The sequence below is a fragment of the Parasteatoda tepidariorum genome, chromosome 2 (genome assembly GCF_982258835.1).
Source record: "Parasteatoda tepidariorum strain Cologne lab strain chromosome 2, Ptep-v5.0, whole genome shotgun sequence".
NCBI classification, from domain to species: Eukaryota; Metazoa; Arthropoda; class Arachnida; order Araneae; family Theridiidae; genus Parasteatoda; species Parasteatoda tepidariorum.
Genome location: NC_141756.1, coordinates 93,220,750 through 93,242,056, shown reverse-complemented (window position 1 = coordinate 93,242,056; position 21,307 = coordinate 93,220,750). Strand labels below are relative to the sequence as shown.

Genomic DNA, 21,307 nt, shown 5'->3' with positions numbered 1-21,307 from the left:
CGACTTCTGACTCACCATACGTCGCTTATAGGGCGGACCCATTCATACATCCATTCATTCATCCACAAATCGTAATTTTGACCTGAATCAGAGAATGATAGGGCCGGGATAGCCTGGTCGGTAGGGTGCTGGGCCATTGTCCGAGAGTTCGTGGGTTCAAACCCCGCCGGCCGAAAACTCCCCGTGTAGTAAAGTGACTGATGCACGTTAAATCTGTCGAGTTGCAAAAGTCATCCATGTTCTCATAACAAATCAATACCTCTGGGTGTACTGGATTGGAGATCGATCGTTTTCTGATTCAGGTCAAAATTACGATCTGTGGATGAATGAATGGATCCGCCCTATAAACGGTTGTGACGTATGGTGTGGCAGAAAACGAATTCTTGGCCATAGATGGCGCCACTGGAAAACAAGAGCAATCGTACCCCCTCTGCCTAAACAGGCATACGTCAACAATCAGAGAACGATCGATCTCCAATCCAGTACTCCCAGAGGTATTCATTTGTTATGGGAACATGGGGGACTTTTGCGACTCTACAGATTTAACGTGCATCAGTCACTTTACTTCGGCCGGCGGGGTTTGAACCCGCGAACTCTCGGACATGGGCCCAGCGCCCTACTGAACAGGCTATCCCGGCCCTATTAATTAAATTTAATTAATTAATTTTAGTTTCATATGAAAGAAAAATTTTCAATTATTTAATAAAAAGTAACTAATTTTCTTAGTTGACCTAAGTAGGCATTGACTTTAAAAAAATCCTCTTATATTACTTGTTAATATATAAAACAGTAACTATCTTTTAAATAATCAACTCACTTTGTATATAAGTCTCGTTAAAATAAATGGCTCATAGTTTTCCCCTAATTAAAATTCCGAAAAAAATGTCACTAGGGTTGTCGCTATTTCATCGTTCCTTTCTCACTCTCATAACTCAAAAACATTTAAAAGAAACAATATAAAATTTTGCGCATCCTGATATAAAAATTATACAAAGCAATGAAAAATAGCGAAAAAAAACATGAAGCGAGGGAAAGACATTTCCTTTTGTTTAAATTTCAGATTATTTTTTGAGTTATAAATAATTTTTTTGGATGTATTTTTTAGTGTTTCAATGTAAAAAAAACGCAGTAAAATTATAATTTATTGCAGCTCATTACGTATGAAGATAAAAATTTTACCTTTTTCTAATTTCAAAATAATATAAGAGTAATTAAATAAAGTGTTGGTGATTTTTTTATACAATCTCGAAAATTTAACAAAAAAATCATATTTCTTCCATCTTTTGGATAAGAGAATGAACAAGTGCACTGTAAAAAGTTCCAGATAAAATTACGGTAAAAAGTAGTGGCACCCAGGGTACCGGTATTTTTCACTTTATTTCTTAAAATCCATTTTTACCAGAACATGTTAAGGAACTAAAAATCATATAAACAGTAATTATTACTGTAAAATCCCTGAATCACTTTCATTAAATAAATATTAGTACAAAAATTATTTTATAATAGTTTACATATTTTTTTTGTTGTAAAATGCAATTTAGTGGATGTGACTTTTACCTTAATATGATTCCGAATTTTTTTACAGTGTATCTTCTTTTGAAGTATAAGTGAAATAAACTTAAATAAAAAACTCGCTCAAGAAACCCAAATAAATATATTTTCCATTAAATCAATTTTTTAAATGGATTTAAGTTCCTAAAATTCGTGATTGCAAAAATGGACGGAAACATTCTGCAAAAATGGAAGAAACTTACAGCATGCTGCAGTAAGATTATTCTTTTCGTTTTTTCCAAACCCCATTGGAAGACATTCATAAATTACACAAAGTTAACATATAATGAAAATATTTATTACTACAAAAATTATATAATGAATTTTATAACATATATCGATCTAAAAAATCATTTGATGCTTTGATTGAGTTTACCTACTCTTAAAAATTATTAAATATTCAGTATTAAATAAGCTCTTAAGCAAAAAGAAAACCTCAACAAAGTGAGCAAAGATTAAAACGAATACCCGTCAAAGAATTTTTTTTATGATGCCATTGTTCGATAATAATGATGCGAACTATTAAAAAATCAATGAAAGCACCAAGAATGGAAGAAGAATAGGATTTTTCCATGAAAATTTTTTTCTTAATGGCAACACAAAAGATGAGAGAAACCACAGATTTACTTCTCCAGATTATGCGTGGGTGCCTTTCCGGATCATTTGAGATGTTTTGTTACTTCTTCAACTGGACAATGACAGTTTTGAATTTTTTCAAATATTTTTATGCACTGTTTATCAATAGTATTTTGCGTTTGAATCGAATCTGTGGTATTTCTGCGACATGGAGTAAGTGGTTTCGATTCGGCTGCAAAATGTTAAATGTGTGGCCATGCTTAAAGAGTTGAAAACGTTTAATTGGTTAAACGTCAGAGAGCTTGTAAATTAAGTGATTAAATCGTAGATTATAAACTATTTTTATGCATTTTTTGTCCTTTTTTAAAATTATTTGGTTTTGTCTAATGATTTTATCATTTTAAGAATAAACATTCAGTGAAGTAAAGAGTTGAATTATTGATTGAATTAGTGAGAATTGTATCCGAAAAGATAAAATTAAGTAATTCGACGTACAGATATTTTTGGACACTCTAATCTTACAAACAGGTGAATTATGGAAAGTTTAAGTTCTATATATATATATATATATATATATATATATATATATATATATATATATATATATATATATATATATATATATATATATATATATATATATATATATATATATATATATATGATTGATGATATAATTTTAAGAAAAAAATTTATGAGGCCTGGAATGTAATAATTAATAAAATGTTTATTATGAAATGGATATATCAAACCTCTTTTCATCTTTTTATCATCAAATAATTTAATGTTAAAGTGTAAATAAACTTTTAATTGTAGTAGAAGATAAAGCATGGCAATATTCTCTATTATTTTCGATAACAAACAGTAGTTTTTATAGTAACTTTTTCAATAAAATGAAAACTACTCGAAATATGCATCGGAAAAATTAAAAATTTGATTGGAAGCAAGTTTGGCAGATAGGTGCAATGATAATAATCCCTAAGTTTCTTAAAATTAATATTGTAAAATCTCTCTCTCTCTCTTTCTATATATATATATATATATATATATATATATATATATATATATATATATATATATATATATATATATATATATATATATATATATATATGTGTGTGTGTGTGTGTGTGTGTGTGTGTGTGCGTGTGTGTGTGTAAAATGATGCAGTCGGACAGAGCAGGAAAACACACACAGGATTCTAATGAAAGCGAACGAAATTTATTATGTCATACTTTGTTGAGTGGCAAGAGAAAAGTGTTGTTTACTTCATTCACGATCAGTCTTTCTGGTAGGGAAAATCTGGCAAAAAATCCGAAAATGTCTCCATTTAGGGAAAAGAGGGAAATCTCAGAAATTACTATTGGTTTATGAACTAGGCTGATTGATTCCCACGAAGCTTAAAGGGAAAAATGTCTTTATTTAAATTTATGCATACTTGGGCCAAAATAGATTTAGAAACAGGATGTTGCTTTTAAAAGTGTGAGAAAGCAGTTCGATTGGAATAAATAATTAGTTAAAAATTAGGAGTTGTTTTATAACGAAGAAACTAACATAAAAAGATTAATAGAAGCTTTTTATGTTATATATATATATATATCTTTTATAGGTTCCTAAAACATCCGACAATGAAAGGTACAATTTGAAAATTTGAAATACTGTTAGTTCGGAGCACAGGGAACGTCACTGTCGACACTGGAATACTTTAAAACAAACCATTCGAGCAGGATAAGTGGAAAGCTAAATAGAATTTTCTGATTAGTCAAGCATTAGTCATTGTCTTAAATTTAATTATCATCATGAACTATAATAATGGATGATCCGCTCAGAAGTTCTGATGACGTTTTTCTTGAAATTCTTCTTGACCGTACTGCCACTAGGGCCTTCTAGCAGGTGTGAATTCAATAGATGTAAATAGTTGACACTCTATTGTACATTATGTAGCGTCGCTGTCATACTTTTATTTACTTCTATATGATTATATTTATAGCATGGAAAAATAAATAATAATTGTTTGTTGTTGTTGTCTTCGGTCATTAAGGCAAAGGGGGTATAATTGCTATTGTTTTCCAGTGGCGCCATCTATGAACAAGAATTCGACTTCTGCCACACCTATATGTCACACCCGTTTATAGGACCCATTCATATATCCATTCATTCATCCACAGATCGTAATTTTGACCCGAACCAGGGAACGATTAATCTCCAATTCAGTATTCGGGTATTGATATGTTATGGGAACATGAAGGACGTTGTGACAAGACAGATTTAACGTGCGCCAGTCACCATTTACTACATGAGGAGTCTTCTGCCGGCTGAATTCGAAATCCCGTTCTCACAAATGTGAGTCCAGTGCCTTCTCAACCAGGCTATCCCGGCCACAATAATTCATTGTGATTAATTATTTTTTTTAATGAGTTCATGCTTCATTTGAATAAATTTATTGAAATAATATTGGATTACGTAGAGTTATATTGTTTCTATCATCTTTTTTTAACACTGAGCATTTATACAGAAGCATACAATTTTCTATTCAAATCCAATATTTCACTATTAGTATAATTATAGATGCTAGTTTAATTCTTCTTAAAAACTGTTTTGAACAAATTTTCATTCACTCTCATCTTGGAACAAAAGAAACAAACCTCGATTTCGTCCCTCCGTCCAATATAATTAATAAATACATTTTTAAGGGTGTGATTTTTAAGAGACTTATTTGATAAACATTTATTGAGGAGAAATATTTTTTAATAGAGCGAGTTTTTTACTAAGAAATAATAAAGGTATATGCATTGAAGTACTAAATCATTCCTTTTATCATCTCATCAAAAAATGCATTAATTTAAATAAATTAATAATTTGAACAAACAGAATGTTTAAACTGAATTTTATTAATATAAATATAAAATATTTTTTTGCAACAGAATTAATAAATACATTATTTAGGCAGTGATTGTTTTAAAGTCGGTTTTTATTGAAAAATGAGGGTTTCTTAATAAGAAATAATGAAAGGGATATGCGTTTAAATTAGCATACTTCAAAATACACTAATCGATAATAAAATCAGCAGGAAACTTTGAAATTGTAATTTTCCATTATATACATTTAAAATAACTTTCTGACTAAAAACATATTTCAACTATATCCATTTAGTTTATTGCTAATTAAAATGTAGTGCTTTTAAATCTTAGTAAATAAATTTAAATTATTTATTTAGTTTATTGCTTAGTTAACATGTATAAAGACTTGTTAAATCCAGAGTAACACAAAACAAATTTTCCAGTTATGTTTTCTGATTCTAAGTATTACTAATACTAAACCAGTTTAATCTTTATTAGATGGCTAATAAACAAATTATTTTCCAATTTTTAACAATCATCAATAAAAATCCAAGAGATATATAAAATAACAATCATAGTAACAATCAATCTTTGCCACGAATTCTACATCCTTAGTACGTAGGAATATTTAACCCGAATTCTATTTCAATAGTTGTTGCGAAACACTTTATGGGAAATTTCTCAATATTTCAATTCACAAAGTTTGAGTTTAAATATTTTTCCAAAAACTGAAATAGATTTCAGACGAGTCAAATTACTTCTCAGAAAGATATACGCCATTTTTAATATTAGCTCGGAACATTTCAAAGCAGACGATTTTTAATCACACTGTAGATTGGTCGGCTGGGAGATATAAAACAACCAAACACGGCTTTCAATTTATTTTATGAAATATCTTCCGCGTGATTATTTTTAAAACGAATCCTTTGAAACTGGCATGCAATTTTGAAAACGACTGCGTTCTGTTTAATAAAATATATTTCTCGTATTTTTTACCAAATTGAAAACGACTATTTTGTAATTTTCGTTTGCAGAATGTTTACTCGAACTCATCTTCAATTTAATACGATTCAAAAAAAGAAAAAAATATTCACTGGAACGGAAAGCGCATATCATTTTTAACGTTTCGCCCGAACAGAAAACTTAAGGAAATGTTACAGGCGCTTTTTAAAGTAATTATGTGTGATATAGCAGTATTTAAGGTTAAGTTATCGGTTGAGGTAGCGAACGTCAATTTCTTTCCAGTTGAATTTACTCATATCTTCTTTACTATGACAAATTTCGCTTTTTTATGACAAGTTTTTTCAACTCTTTTAAAAAGACTAGTATAAATTTTAAATAAAAAAAATATTTAAGTACGGAAAATGATAATGATAAAGCATTTTACGAGTAAAAAACTTTTTACCTCTCTAATTTTTGTTTAATTTTAAAATAAGTTTTTAAAAAAAACAGTAAAATATGAAGTAAATATCTGTATAACTTTAGGCTTTCTCAGTGGCATTTTATGCGCTCTTTTTTATTCGGATAGATATTTATTTATATTCGGGGAATATTTTTCCCGTAGCACCACATTGTGCAAACAATTTTGGGATTCAAAATATAAATTTGTTTCAAACTTTACAAATTTTATGTATTAACCCAAGTTGAGCTCTTTCAAAATTTATACAGCCATATTTTTTATAGGGAACTTATATATGATTTTTAAAAGTATAATTTTTTATAACCGTAGTTGAACAGCCGACCCAATTTTATGGGTTTACGACTACTAATGTTCAACTCCGTAGCCTTGTAATTTTGAACCAAATCCAGAAGACAAGGGAACTCCTGGGTCGAGTATCGGGAGAAATTTGCCTTCGTGGAGGACTTCTTGATGCAGCTAACCCGCGTTTGCGTTACGTGGAGAGGAAGACCACGAGAACCTGCTACGGTTAGCCTGACGGCAAGGGGACTCTAACCCATGATCCGTCTACCACTGAGGATATTTCACGTCAGCACTGTGGTCGATGCAAGCGGGATGTGGAATTCGTATGGACTGGGATTCGAACCTGGTTCTCCTCATTGGAAGGCAAACGCTCTATCCCCTGAGGCATTGCGGCTCTTAAAAGTATTTAAAAAAAAAGAATTTATAAATCGATTAAAATGTTCTTTTCAAAGGAGATTAAAAGAGAAGAAAAAATTGTGATCGCCTGATTGCGATCACTGGATGCCCATTGGCCAAATGCTTTTTCTTTCTGGATTGACTCCGTTAAATGCCACAACATTTCAAATCATGGTTTGCAAAAACTGTCTCAATTGATACCTGTCGTCTGATTGGTATTCAAATCCTGCCTAAGTACGTGTTTCAAGACGTCACACAATACTTTTCCTTCATCAGTATTCATATTTATATCGAAATCACCGTCAAGACGGTAATTATGCGTTAATAATAAAAATAATATAAAAATACTTTAAATTATTACTATGTAAATACATTAAAAATGCCTGCTTGAGAAAATAAAAAGAAAAACAGCAGCGGTCGCCCTAGCAACGATTGTAATGACGACGCATGCGCACTGTTTACTATTACTCTTGAATACAGTTAAAAAGGATGATGACGTCCAAATAAGTTGCGCACGCCATCAATTCCAAAACATAACCCACTTTACCAATTGGGGGAAAAAATATGAGTTTTGGTCCTGTATTCTATTCTAGCAAAATTACCTTACTTGCATAGTAAATACATTTATGGTAAAGAAATCATAATTCTGGAAATTAAATGAAAATATACGGTATTTAAATCACTCGTTCTGTAATTTTTCTATTCTTTACGACAATGGTTCACCAGAAGTTCTGATTTTCAAAATTATAATTCTTAGTACGATGCATTTAGAAACAAATTTCAAATTAAAAATAAATTTAATATTATAAGTTATTTTTATGTCATGCTTTCGAGTATCCCAATAAAATTACTGAAATGTTCTACAAAACTGTCATTTGTTAATTTTAAGCGTTTGATGAATATACCTTTTAAATAGACAATTTTATAATCGCACTTCTATATTTTATATAAAATGGCAGTTTATTTTAATGTTTGATAGGTTAGATTACTGTTAACTATTCCTTTTTCAAATATATTTCCTAAATTATAACGAGGGAAAAGGAGACATGGAGGATGGCTTCAAATTTTTATTTTCGGTGTTTTGAAGATGTTTAACTCAGTCTATTTTATCCATCTTCAATGGAAGTAGCGGGATTTATTTACATATACATGTGGGTTTGCTTGTAAATACTTAGAATGGCTGAAAAACTCTTTCTGATTTTTAAAGAAAAACAGCAAAATTTTGAGGGAGATAGCAAAAATATGCAGATCCGAACCCACTGTATCTACCCTTCAGAGCTCTTAATGGAAAAGTAATACTGCACAGTGAGAAAGTTTCCTAAAATTTATTGCAAATAAACGAACCATACATTATTGGGGTCTCTGTTACCGCGGGGTATTGTCATTCCGCAAAACGTTCTGAAGCACAGAGAAAGCAAATTCAATATCTTTGTAGTTTTTCCCATTTTGAGCTATCTGCTCTACAATTTGACAAAAGACAAGTCATTCTTTACATAATGTATACGAGACTATACGTGTATCTAAACTAGATATATTTATTAACTAACTAAGAAAACGTTCTTCGTTCGTTCGTCCGGGGTGAAAAAAAAATTATCAATAAATCAATATTAATCAATTCTACAAAATCACTGACAAAATTGCACGAAACTAAATTAAAATTTAATATGAATGAACTTAATGAAATGTACTTATTTGATGAAACTTTTTATATACCGACACAGTTGATTAAGTTAAAAGTCATTTGTTTTTCATTTTGTTGCCCTTTCCGGTAACTTTATGTTATCAGATTAAACAAAATGCGATATTAGAAATTCATCCCTTCAAAATAAAAATAATTATACTCAGTTATTTGATGCTAACTTTAGATAGTTAAAAATTATCATAATGTTCTGTTTTACAGTGTGCAATAAAACGGACCACACTGAATAACTTTTTATCTAATAAGCGGATCTTCACATTCTAGAACACTATCTTAATAGTTCGAGGGGGTGATCTTAAATATGCTAATTAGTTTGTGCAGACGATATTTTAAGTTGCGAAATTGGACACAAAAATAAACTTTCTCTGAATAAATAGTTTTTTTTTTAAATTTGTTAGTTTTGACCATATTTTTTTCTCCGTGTAAGTTTAACACAGCTATTCTTTTTTTAGTTTACTTAAACAGTTGCAACTACAATGTTTCTAGCTACAACTTAAAAAGCAGAAGTTGAAGAGCTTTTCAACTTCTGCTTTCTGCACACACAATTCGCTTGATGCTATCGGCAAACATCATCATTAATGTGGAAACAAAGATTTAAGGATTCTAAATAGAAAATACATTTGGCATGAGAAAAATTTACTAATTCAGCAAAATGTTAACAGAATTACAATTCAGAAGAAAGTGAATCTAAGAAAGAAATCTAAGTTAGGATGTTTATATTTTTTTTAAAAAAATCTAAGTTAGGAAGTTTTTATTTGTTAGATCTCAGGTAGGCTGTATAAAAGATTATGCTACAAAAAATGAAATTCGTAATCTAATTTGAACGAGTAGTTTTTGATTGAGAACAATGAGCAAAATAAAAAACGGAACCTTAATAACTTTTGACCTAAGTAATGAATTTCCCCGTGTCATCTAAATATTTTATGAAGATTACGTTGAATATAAACTAATAAATCTATGAGAACAACATTTCAATTAAGATGTAAGGCACAAAAACTTACTTTATTTGAATTAACATAAGCTATAAGCACGATAAGGGAGTAATACATTAAAAACGTAATTCGGTTAAAAAATTTATATATGCCAAAGATTGGATTGATTATTTCCACCTCAGTCACATCAGCTCATCTTGATACCTAGGAATCTTGTTTTATTTATATGAATGTTGATTCCCTTGTTAACAATATTAGTTCTTCACCACCTCTCCATAGCGTGCGGGAATGCATTTTACCCTGATTTACCCCTCTCGACCACTGTGGTTTTTCTTGCTGTTTTTTTTTTTTCCAACTTTTTTCTCTCTCGACTACTGTAATTTTCCTAGTTTTATTCTACCATTTTTCGTTGGCAATTTAATTTTAAATCGTTTTTTTTCTTCGAATTCACTTCTGGCAAGTTTTGAAAATGGGCGCCTATTTTTGAAGAGCTTGAAACATGTTGGCTGCCTTATGCTGTTTATATATTTTTGGGGTAGAATGAAATTTTTAGTCAAGTAATATTTTACCGCTTCATTTTTTTGGGATTATTATACTATAAGGGAGTATCTGATGAAATCTTTTCAAATTCAAAATAAATTAAATTGAGCATTGTATCGTGTATAACGGAAATAATACCCCGACTTATTCCACTTTTGTAATTTATAAAAAAAATTTTCACTTTTATGTATTCAATTGATTTTGTGATCCTTAACAGTGTTTTGGCTCTCGGAAGATTTGTTCCTAGCTAACGATATAAGTCTAAGTTAACACCAAGGTTGTATTATAATGCATACATATATATATACATATATATATATTAAACAAAGTTAACAGAATGTCTTGACAAATCCTGTCAGATTTCCCTTAGAGTAGGCTACGCAAAAGAAGACCAGCTCTCATAGTCCCCCATGTAAACTTGTTCCAGAGGCAACGGTTACCTCCATCGAGGTGTGAAAGTATTACTAGGAAAGCAACCTGCCTCCTTACAGAGGGTCCCTCCGTCCTTACCCCTTAAGCAACCCCATTCCTCTCCGCTCCCAACAAACACCTTTCTCCTTGTCTCCCCCCACTCATGTAAACAGCTAATGAAGAATGACTCAAAACCCGTCTGCTTTTGTTCTTTACAGACTTATATGGTTTTGAAAAATCTTTACCTATTAAACAAGGAAAATATTTACTTCTGACGAATTCATTAAAAAATAAATATAATTTACTATTTTAACATAGGTGCATAATTTCAATCGATATCGGTCACTTAAAGATGTCACTTTAAAGATGAAGAGAAATTTGTTGCTAAACATGTTTAGAGATGTTATGATGGATGAAAGATGTGCGCATGCGTCGGCCCAAAAACCTCAGGCACTTTTCTTGTCATACAGAGGGACCTTGCTGGCCCCAGCTGCGTATCGGAGAATTGGAAACAGAGGGAAGTAATTTAGTGTCCAATTATATCAAATTGTATAAGAAAAGTCAACAGAAATTGATTTTGTACGAATCATTGAGGATTGGAAAATGGAGCAGGCAATGTTTTCATACAATCTATCTTTTTCAACTTATGATTAAATACAGATGGCTAGCACAATCTCACAAGTCAGGTTTCAAAGCGGTTCAAAAGGTATATACATGCAGGATGTTTCTTAAATATCGTCCTTAATTTGTATTTTTAAAAGTAATCCTTATAAAAAAAATTTGAAACACTAAAACTCTGCCCATTGGGGGTCGCAAATCAAGATTTAAATGGGGAAAAGAGGCTTTTGAAATCTGTCGTCAGATTTAATAAATAATAAAACGGGATCAAATGGAGATTGAAATTTATAATTGGTTCTTAAAATTCTCTGCCATCTTCTCTCTATTTTCCTTTGCAATTAAGTCTGACTTGCTATTTATTATTTTTGCCTTTATGCACCTTGATTAGTCGGATTTTGAGAGCATGTTTATTTTTTCCCAAGTTAAATATTAACTTGTGATCCCCAATATTTACTTTAAATTTGCATTTTATTGTACCTCTTTTATTTCATTCTTGACGATAGGGATTCAGAAATTTCATATCAAGGATGATTTTTAAGGAATATCTTGTGCATAGAATCATGCATATGAAAAATTAAAATAGCTACATTAAATAACGATTAATAGGATTAAGTAATAAAATTATATTTGTCGATTTTAAACTAAATACTTTCAATAAAAACTTTCTCTTCACGCATTTGTATCATCTATTTGTAATTTTCCTATTTTAGCTTTGATAAATTTTTCTTTATTTTTGTGATTTAAAATACAATTTCAAATCGAATTATTAAATTTAAAAATCTATTGAAATTGGAATCAATATATTTTACTTAAAATAAATTGTTTATCTATCTATTAAATTTAGATAAATTAAAAATTTAGACTTTAAATTATTGCTTATTATTATTTAAATTTCATTAAAACAAAAGATTACTAAAAGACATATTTCATTTTTATTGTATTAAAAAAGCAAAAAGCAGAACATTTAAAAAAATATAATTGCTGAACTTAAAATGAAACAGTAAAAAATGCGACTGTAATAAAAATGCCAAAAACGATTTAGCTTTTTAATCTCTAAAGTTTAATTAGTTATCGCACGAAATATAATATTGATTCCTGCTACACCAACGATTTACAAATAGCTTTGATTGGATAAAATGCCATTAAGAGGGAAAAAGTCAAATATAGGTATTTATATTTTTAAAACATTAATCTTATTTGCGAAGTAACTTAGTTATGCTATTGTTTCCAATAAATGGAAAATAAACTTAAAACTGACTTATCTCACTAAACAATCACTATTTTAAATTCGACAATATATGCGTTCCGGTTGTTTTTCGCCTTTATTCTTATTTGATAAATTTGTTTCTTTACAGAAAGAAAATGCATGCATATATTCGGAAGAAATCTCTCATTTCAATAATTTAATTATTATTTTAAGAAAAACTTATTTCCATAGAATTCCTTTGGAAATATAATATAATTAGAAAATACACATTATTCGAATGATTTAAGGAATTTATGCTTGGGCGAAATTCTTTTAATATGCAAAACTCGCATTAAAAAGAATGAAATCTTAAACAAAGTGCAGAAATTCATGATTCAAATTTGAAATTTCTTTATAAACTATTATATTTTTATCTGGCTATTTCAATTAAAATTGTTATCCTTAGTTTGATCTAGAAAATAAAACTTATGCAAATGATGAAGTTATATGAAAAAAGTTTTTCATAATCCAATTAAGTAATGATACTCCAGAGGGTGTGCTAAATTAATAATAATTAATCAGGATACTTTACATTATAATATAAATTTTATCTTTCGAAAATAATGTCTTATAATTTCTTCATTATTCAATTAAATTTTCACCTAAGTAAAGATTATTTAAGGGAATTTTCAAAATCGACTACTAAGCACCTTCCTTTCAAGAGTCCATACACTTAAATCGTCGTGGTCTTTTTAGGTTTAAAACAATATGCCGATTTAACTTTTGGAATCTTTAGCAATAACAACAGTTACAAAGTTCAGCAATTAACGGTGCTAAAAAAAAACTATTAAACAATGTTAAAAAAAACAAAAAAACACCATTTGCAACAAAGGTGGGCAGCCTATGAAAAAATAAATTATAGATCCATCTAATTATTGAATATAGAAAAGTCTGATGAATAACATAAAAAATTAGAGTCTTTTTTTCATTTAGTAGCGCCATCTGTATACTAGCTTTGTAACTATTATTACAACCTTTTAAGAAATGAATTTATGTTTTGCAAAGCAGAATGCAGTTAACCTTACGTTTTTTTCTATTCTTTTCCATGATTCAATTCGTCATTTATTTCTGGGTTATCGAGTAAGCACAATCATCCGAATTCAGAACACTATGGATTTCTCATGGGTGTATTTAGCTTAAAAAATTTAATATTATTGTCAGCGTATACTATGAAAACTATAGTTTTATAGTTTGAAAACTAGGGATTGACACACGGTGATGTGTAGAAAAAAATACTAGGGATTTGCTTGATAAAAATCCAAAGACTATTACTTTAAAAGAAACACTAAATAACAACGTGTTGAAAAGAAATACTAAACTCTGAACGAAAAAGCTACTTTAAACGAAGAATTTTGAGCCGCTTTTTGTAACCATCCAGAAGAGAAAAAAAATACGAAAAACACGCATTGTTGGCTATGAAATTCTCGTTTGTTCCAGTCGTGCACGCGCTAAACCCTGTATCGGCGTATAAAGAAATTTATAAGAATGCATTTTTCTTTCGTAATAATGGCATCCTGCGTTTCATAACAACTCGGAATTCCGTTAAGTATAAAATATCTTACCATTTTCTGAGTTTCCACAGCAAGCCGCGAATAAAGTATAGCTCAACAAAAGTAAAAACCATTTCCGTTTCTTCATAGTCATTTTCTATGCTTGACTGTTCAATTTCTATTACATGGCTGGGATTGAGATGTTTGTACCTGTAAAAAAAAACATGATTTGAAAAATCAATGAAGGGAACGAATTTGTGATCGTTTTGAAGTATTCCCGAATAATTGGTTTTTCTAAACTTCCTTAAATAAAACTCCTAATTTAACGATTCCGCAATCCTTGAGCTGTATTTCTACAACTTCGACAATCATTTCGACACGAAATTACGAAATTTAAGACAAAACGCGAATTCTCAAAAGTAATTGTGAGCCCAAGTCAAACGTCCGAAAAATTTCTTGAGTTAAAAAAAAAAAAAACAGTTTAAATTGAAAAATTAGAAAAAAATTTAAACAAGTTTTTTTTCTTTTTCTCAATATTTCTTAGTTTACTTAAAATATATTTAAAATTTTACACATACCTATGATGACCTGGAGAAGTAATTAAAATTTACAAATATGTATTTCTTTCTTGAGTTTATGATCAACTATTTACTGATAAAAAATTTCTATTAATCCTGAATATAAGCTTATAAAGTATCTGGCTCTCCCTTACAAACAAATAAAATAAACTGTGTTTTTTAGTTCCACCTTTGAAAATTTACTTCTGTGATCAAAGATTTTTTTTAAAAATCTGAACCTTCGATCTCCGGAAACTTCTGGATCACGATTAGCGAAAAATCCGGAAATCCAGATTTTTCTGGAGCACAATCAGCCCTGAAGGTATGACGAAAATATTTCCTTTACTCGAAACCTCATCATAGTGCATTGTCGAAGATTATTAACTATAAAGACAAAACCAGAATGTGACTATAATGAACTATAATGACTGTGACTATAATGAAGACTAGATGATCGAAAATAAAGTGACCAATCAAGTCGACTGGTGGTTAAGGATTCGGCCTCAGAACTGAGTGTTGCCACGACTGAGAAGTTGCCACGTTCGAATCCCGCTTCGAGCATGGGTGCATCTCTCTGTTCTGTCTATCCTTCTTGTGTTAGGACAACACTGATCTACCAACATGGTGCTAACGATAAAGTCATTATTTGAAAGGTTATATACTTTCGACGTGACGAGCTTTGTTTTAATTTGTACGAAATTTTCTTTCTTGAAGTGACGATAGCTATTTCATCACTTTGACGAAAGTTTTACTGTGAGCATATACCAGGAAACAGTTTCAACAGAAACGAAGAAAGTTTCGTGATATTTTACTATCTATTTTGTACAGTGAATACGTATCAATTTACAACAACGTGAAATGCGAGATAAAAAAAGTGGACGACATAACTCAAAATGTGCCTTTTCAATGTTCGACCCAAAATTAATTGAGGAATTACGTACTCTCTTTTCCTTATTTTTTCAACACTAAGCATAATCATCACGAGGCTAAGTCCCAGACTTCGGGATCAAGTTGGCTGGGTATATGACTAATTTCGGCTGGGTATATGAATAATTTAAATTTTTTGATTAGTAATGTAGTTCGTTGAGGTTTGGACTGAACACAGCTTTAATGAGATTTTCTTTATAAAAATAAATAAACTAGTAATTTTTGTTTTGAACTTGAAGAACTTTACGAAAAATATTTCTTTTTTCCAATCAATACGATACTACAGATATTTTTAGCATATTTATGTATAATACATGTTATCTAGACTAGCTAAAAAACTATTGGATAATAATTAAACAAAATTGATAATGATTATAAATATCAACCCTTTCTGGAAACAAAAGTTTTTATTGAAATTCTTCTCATTCAATAAAACTAAATATTGTTCTAAATTTCTATTTGGAAGTGTATTCTTTCTTGATCTGATGTTCTTGTGTTTACACTGTTTATCTACATTTTATGTCAATGCATTCTTGCATAATCACCTGTCTAAAAAACGACAATGTATGCATTAATTTTATTTGATAAATTTTAAGAAAAAAAACTGTAATAAACACTTATATGATTTTCTTTAAAAATACTTACATCTGCACGGCGAAAAAAATTCTGGTAAAATTATTGTTCTGCATGGTATTGACATTCTGGTAAAATATCATAATTCTAGTTAATAAAACCTAACTTTGCGGATTTTAAATAATTTGTTGGGTAATTTTTTCATCCATATGGTAACAGTTCACAGCAAGTTCTGATTTTTAAAATTATAATGCTCATTACCATTAAAAGCAATACAGAATTGAATAATTAATTTAATCGAAAAATGCTTTTTATGCCATATTTTAAGATATTGTGATAAAATTGCAAAATTTTAGCAAATTTTATCACTTTTTATAAAATAACATTTTATGGTTAGTTTTACCGAAATTATTACCAAAGCATGTTCCCTTAGAGCCAGAAACACGGCAAATTTTACCATATTCTGGTAATTTTCACTTCCACTTTTTTTAGTGTGTTGCATTTTCTAGGAGAAAGCGGATGCAATTTTAATAATAGTATTCTTTTTCCTTTTTGAAAATTCAGTAGAATAGCATTTCACTTATAGAAACTATTGCATTCAGTTCGCCTTTTTTGGTAGCGAAATGTTTCCACATTTTCTAATACAAATTCCTTTTCTAGCATTAAAAAAGTTTAATCTATACATAATAATAAATGCGGCTGTGTGTGTGTCTGTCTGTCTGTAATCACAATATATCGCCCCAGAAGCTTCGCCCAGGCACGAAACTCGGCACATAATTGTGTTTTGACATAATGAAGAAGTACTTTTTTTCTTTTTCAAAAATTTTGATTAGTTATTTAGTTATCAGTCATTTTGTAAGTCTATGCTTTTCGTCTGCTTTTTCGTCTTCAAAGAGCCATATTCAAAAAACTATTAAAAATGCATATACTTTTCCCCACTCTTATAAATGTATGCTAATGCGAACCTCACAATTGAAATATTAATTTTCGACAACTTAAACCAATAATATACGAAGGAATTAATAATTTAATTGTAAAGTTCGCATTAGTTTACATTTATTAAAGTGGAGAAAAGTTTAACTTCTGTATTAAAAATGTGGCAACATATTCGATACGTAAATAGAACGCTTCGCTTTGATATATTTGTCGCTGCTCATAATTGTTATAATAAGTTTTTCTTCTTCTTTCCACGCTCTATTTTTTTTTTCTTAAGCGAAGACGATAATTTTTATAGCGATATTGTAGTACTTTGTACAACTAAAAATTCTTTTCACAACACTTTAAAAATATTTACTTTATTTTCTTTATATATACAGAGAACAGTCGGCAAAGAATTCGATTAGGTTGAAAAACATTTCGCTAAAAAGGAACGAATTCCAAAAGAAAAAATAAACAACTTAAAGAATAAAAATGCTGATGCCAGCCAATTTTTTGAAAGTTAACTTAGAAATAACAAACCAAACGATGTTAAATAACAAACCAAACGATGTTAACAAAATGACGTAGAAAGCGCAACTAGATCAAAATTATACAAGCACAACTAGATCAAATTATAATACCTGAGTGCTTGACGTAACAGATATAGAAATAGAATTTGATACTATAAAAAATTATATAGAAATAGAAATTGATACCATAAAAAATTTATTCGTTTTCGTGTTCTTTTCATGTATTTAGCATTTTAGTTTTTTTTTCTTAAGCGTTGTAGCTATATAATTTCAAACATCCTCAAGAGCTATAACACATCTGCAGCAGAACTGGATATGAAGACAAAATTGCTGGACAGGAACACTTTAATTGTCCACTAATCTTCAGATTTCCGGCTATGTTTTAAAAAACTTTATTTGTGAAAACCTTTAGCTTGGCGAACAGCTGGGCGCCTTTGGCGGCTAGTTATAAATGTTATAGGTCGCCACAATCTCAGTTAATTTATAAAACTGATAGAAATTCATAGTTACTTATAGATTTCACTTTCTCATAATTAGATAAAAATATGTGTAAAATTTTACGAGGACATGGCGTAAAAAGTAAAATCGTTTAAGCATAAAGATAATTAATTTTTAAGAGACGTTTTTGGAAAGTAACGATATTTTTTCGATAACAACAAATTAAAAGTTTCTGTGAGTCCATTGGCAATACGGGCATTACCAGGGGTATTGGCAATACCAGGGGTCTGTCCAGACATTTTGTGAAAGGTCCGTTTTTGTAAAATTGTGAAAAAATTACTCGTAACTTGTGAATATTAGTCACATTCTTTCAACCAGGGTCCGCTTCTGTGAATTTGAGCAAATAGGGTCCGTTATTGCAAAAAAAAAAAAAAAAAAAAAAAAAAAAATTCAGGGAATTTTTGAAATGTAAAGACATACAAGATTATGCTTAAAACTGTAAACTTATAATTAAAAAAATTCAATTTTAAAAAACAAACAGCAATTGCAGCTGCTAAATTAGCGATGCAACATATAAATATTTGGTATTTAGCCTATACTGCTGAATGCAGAATATTCATTTCGTACGAATAAAGGAAGAAATGTCTGCCGAAGACAAAATTTAGTTCGTTTAAATGTCTTTCTCCCCCCCCCCTTGCCGGAAAGGGATTATTCGATTAACAAAACAATAATGAAGATAAACAAATTTGTGAAGGGTCCGATTAAAAGATAAATAATTTTGTGAAGGGTCCGTTTTTAAGTTAAAATATTTTGTGAAGGATCCGTTTTTATGAAAAGATATTTTGTGAAGGGCCCGTTAATGGACTCAGATTTCTTCTAAACAGACCCCTGGTTGCTTATGCAAAAAGTCATGAAAAAGTTTACACACTAGGCATACAAGTCAACACAAATGCAAAGACTTGCTGACAATCGTAGTTTGCTTGTTGCGTGATAACGCTCGTCCTCACATATCGCCTCAAACCAAAGCGCTACTGAAATGTTTGGAATGGAAAACTTTAGATCATCCACCCTACAGACCTGACCTTGCATTCAGCGATTTTCACTTATTTCTTAACCTGAAAGAAAAAACATCTAGCCAGGATGAAACTTTAACGACAATGATGAGATCCAAAAGTTGAAATGTGATTCCGACAACAAATGTAAAATTTCTATGACAGTGCAATACGAAATCTTGCACCCAGACATAACAAACGTTTTGAAAACTATGTCAAAAAATAAGGCACGTACCAGGAAATAATTTGTGATGTAGATTTAATCTTTTTTTTAAGTGAGTATGCAGCATAGAATCTGTACTTCTCGAAAACGCCTCGTAAATAAGAAAACTGTGAAGTTAAATTGAGAATTTGGCAAACATAAAATACAATGTAAAGTTTTTTATTTCTAAATTTTCTGGCATAAAAGTTACATTTTCAAACGTTTAGAGCATTTTATCACCTGATCACACTTACTATTTTAATACACAATTAATTTAACAATTTTGACGTAATGTACGAAGAAAAAACTATCACAAAACGTTATGCAAGTTCAGGAATATTACTGAAAATGTCAGAAATTATAGATTAAGCTCTGTACAGTTAGTAATTTGGTAGTTATGATAGTTAGTAGTAGTTTAGAAGTTAGTTAGTCAGTTATGATTGAGAAAAAGTAGCAATTTATAGCAACTGCAAATATTTTTTCTCTTTCTAGAAAAAAATATATGACATTTACCACAGCAAAAGTTTATATCACCTGTCATCCGCATTCAAATGAATACTGTAAGCTTGACTTCTCAAACGCTGGCATTTTTGTCAAAAAGACAAAAATACTATTCCCAAATGGCACTATGTCAAAACAGGTTTATCGATAAAAAATTGAAAATATAGTAAGCAACTTTAAGTCGCTTTCTTATATTGAATATTTATAGAGATCTTGTTGTCAAATACGTTAGGATTATTAAATCATGTCTAGTCAAATATTTTTATAAATAACAGTATAGCTCTCACACGTTTCAAAGCTGAATTTTGAAGAATTGAACTTATTTTAAAATTTGTTACTTTAAAACAAAATTTGATTTTAAATTATATAATATAAAGTTTCCAAGGTATCTTTTAAGCTGATTTGAACAGCTGATAGATTAATGTTAAAAAAAACTTTTGGTTAGTTTTTGGTTGTTAGGGCAAAATCCATAATGAAAAACAAGGGTTTTTAATTCTGTCTAAATTCCATTTAGCAACTTTACAAAACTCTATCACTAGCTGTACTGAGAAAAAGTATAGTTAAAACTACCAGAATAAGGTAAAATTTATCCATTTTTCCGGCTCTATGACAACACCAAAATGTTCGGTAATTTTTACTGAAGCCCTTTGGTAATGACTTTTATAAAATTAACAATGAAACATGGGATAAAATTTGGTAGGTGGGCTAAAATATGATTATTTTATCCTGATATTTATGAGCATAGCATATAAGCCATTTATTTATTTAAATTTACTTTTTAACTTCGTATTTTTTTTTAAATGTGTGGTACTAAGAACTATTATTTTAAAAACCAGAATTTATATTATTTTGTATACATATATATATATCAATTTTATTTATTACTTTAAAGAATCATTTTATTATATATTTAACAAATTTTAATCACATAAACATTTGTGTAGTAAGTTATTTTGGAAATGGTCTATTTTGAGAATAGTTATTAGCAAATCTGCTCACTCCAGAGAAAAATAACCGAAAATTGAATTAAACTAATCAAGTTAATACAATTATCTACTCTACCTTTAATTTTATAACTTCCAGTTACCTTTTATAACCGTGAAAGTAATAGAATTTTTAATGAAGTTATTTCCGTAAACCTAATTTAATAATAATTAACGTCAGCTTAAAGAATTTTTTTTACAATAAAAACACCTTACGTTCATTTGCAAATTTATTTTCTCCTAAGAAATAACGAAATTTATGAAATAAAAAACAATCGTTAAATATTTAATACTTTACAGCATTGTTTTATTAAAATGAAGTAATGACGTCATTCAAAATAAAAGCTAACCTCTTTTGTGCAATTATTTTTTCCTTTGGGTTGAGTTGTTACAAATGAGTTATTAACTTCTTAATATTTGAAAACACATATTTTAAGAGTTTCGGCATTATTTCGACACCAGGTGTTTTCTTCTAATGTAATTTACAAGAAAAGGCTTTGGAAACAATTATGAGGCATTTAATATGCAGTTTTAAGCGATACCTCATTACCGAGCACCTTAATATTATTATTTGGATAATAAATATTTGTTAGCTTTAATAAGAACGCAGCTTTAAAAGCATTAG

The 21,307-nt window shown here is 29.6% G+C and overlaps 1 protein-coding gene across 1 annotated transcript in view; it reads right to left on the bottom strand.

Annotated features, from left to right (window-relative positions):
* LOC107440764 (adhesion molecule nephrin-like) overlaps positions 1-21,307 on the bottom strand; it is a 213,430-nt gene that overhangs the window by 180,508 nt on the left and 11,615 nt on the right. The window contains exon 2 of the mRNA XM_043044524.3: positions 14,074-14,211. Coding sequence (XP_042900458.1) covers positions 14,074-14,155 — 82 coding nt within the window. The 5' untranslated portion in view covers positions 14,156-14,211. The remainder of the gene's footprint in view (positions 1-14,073; positions 14,212-21,307) is intronic.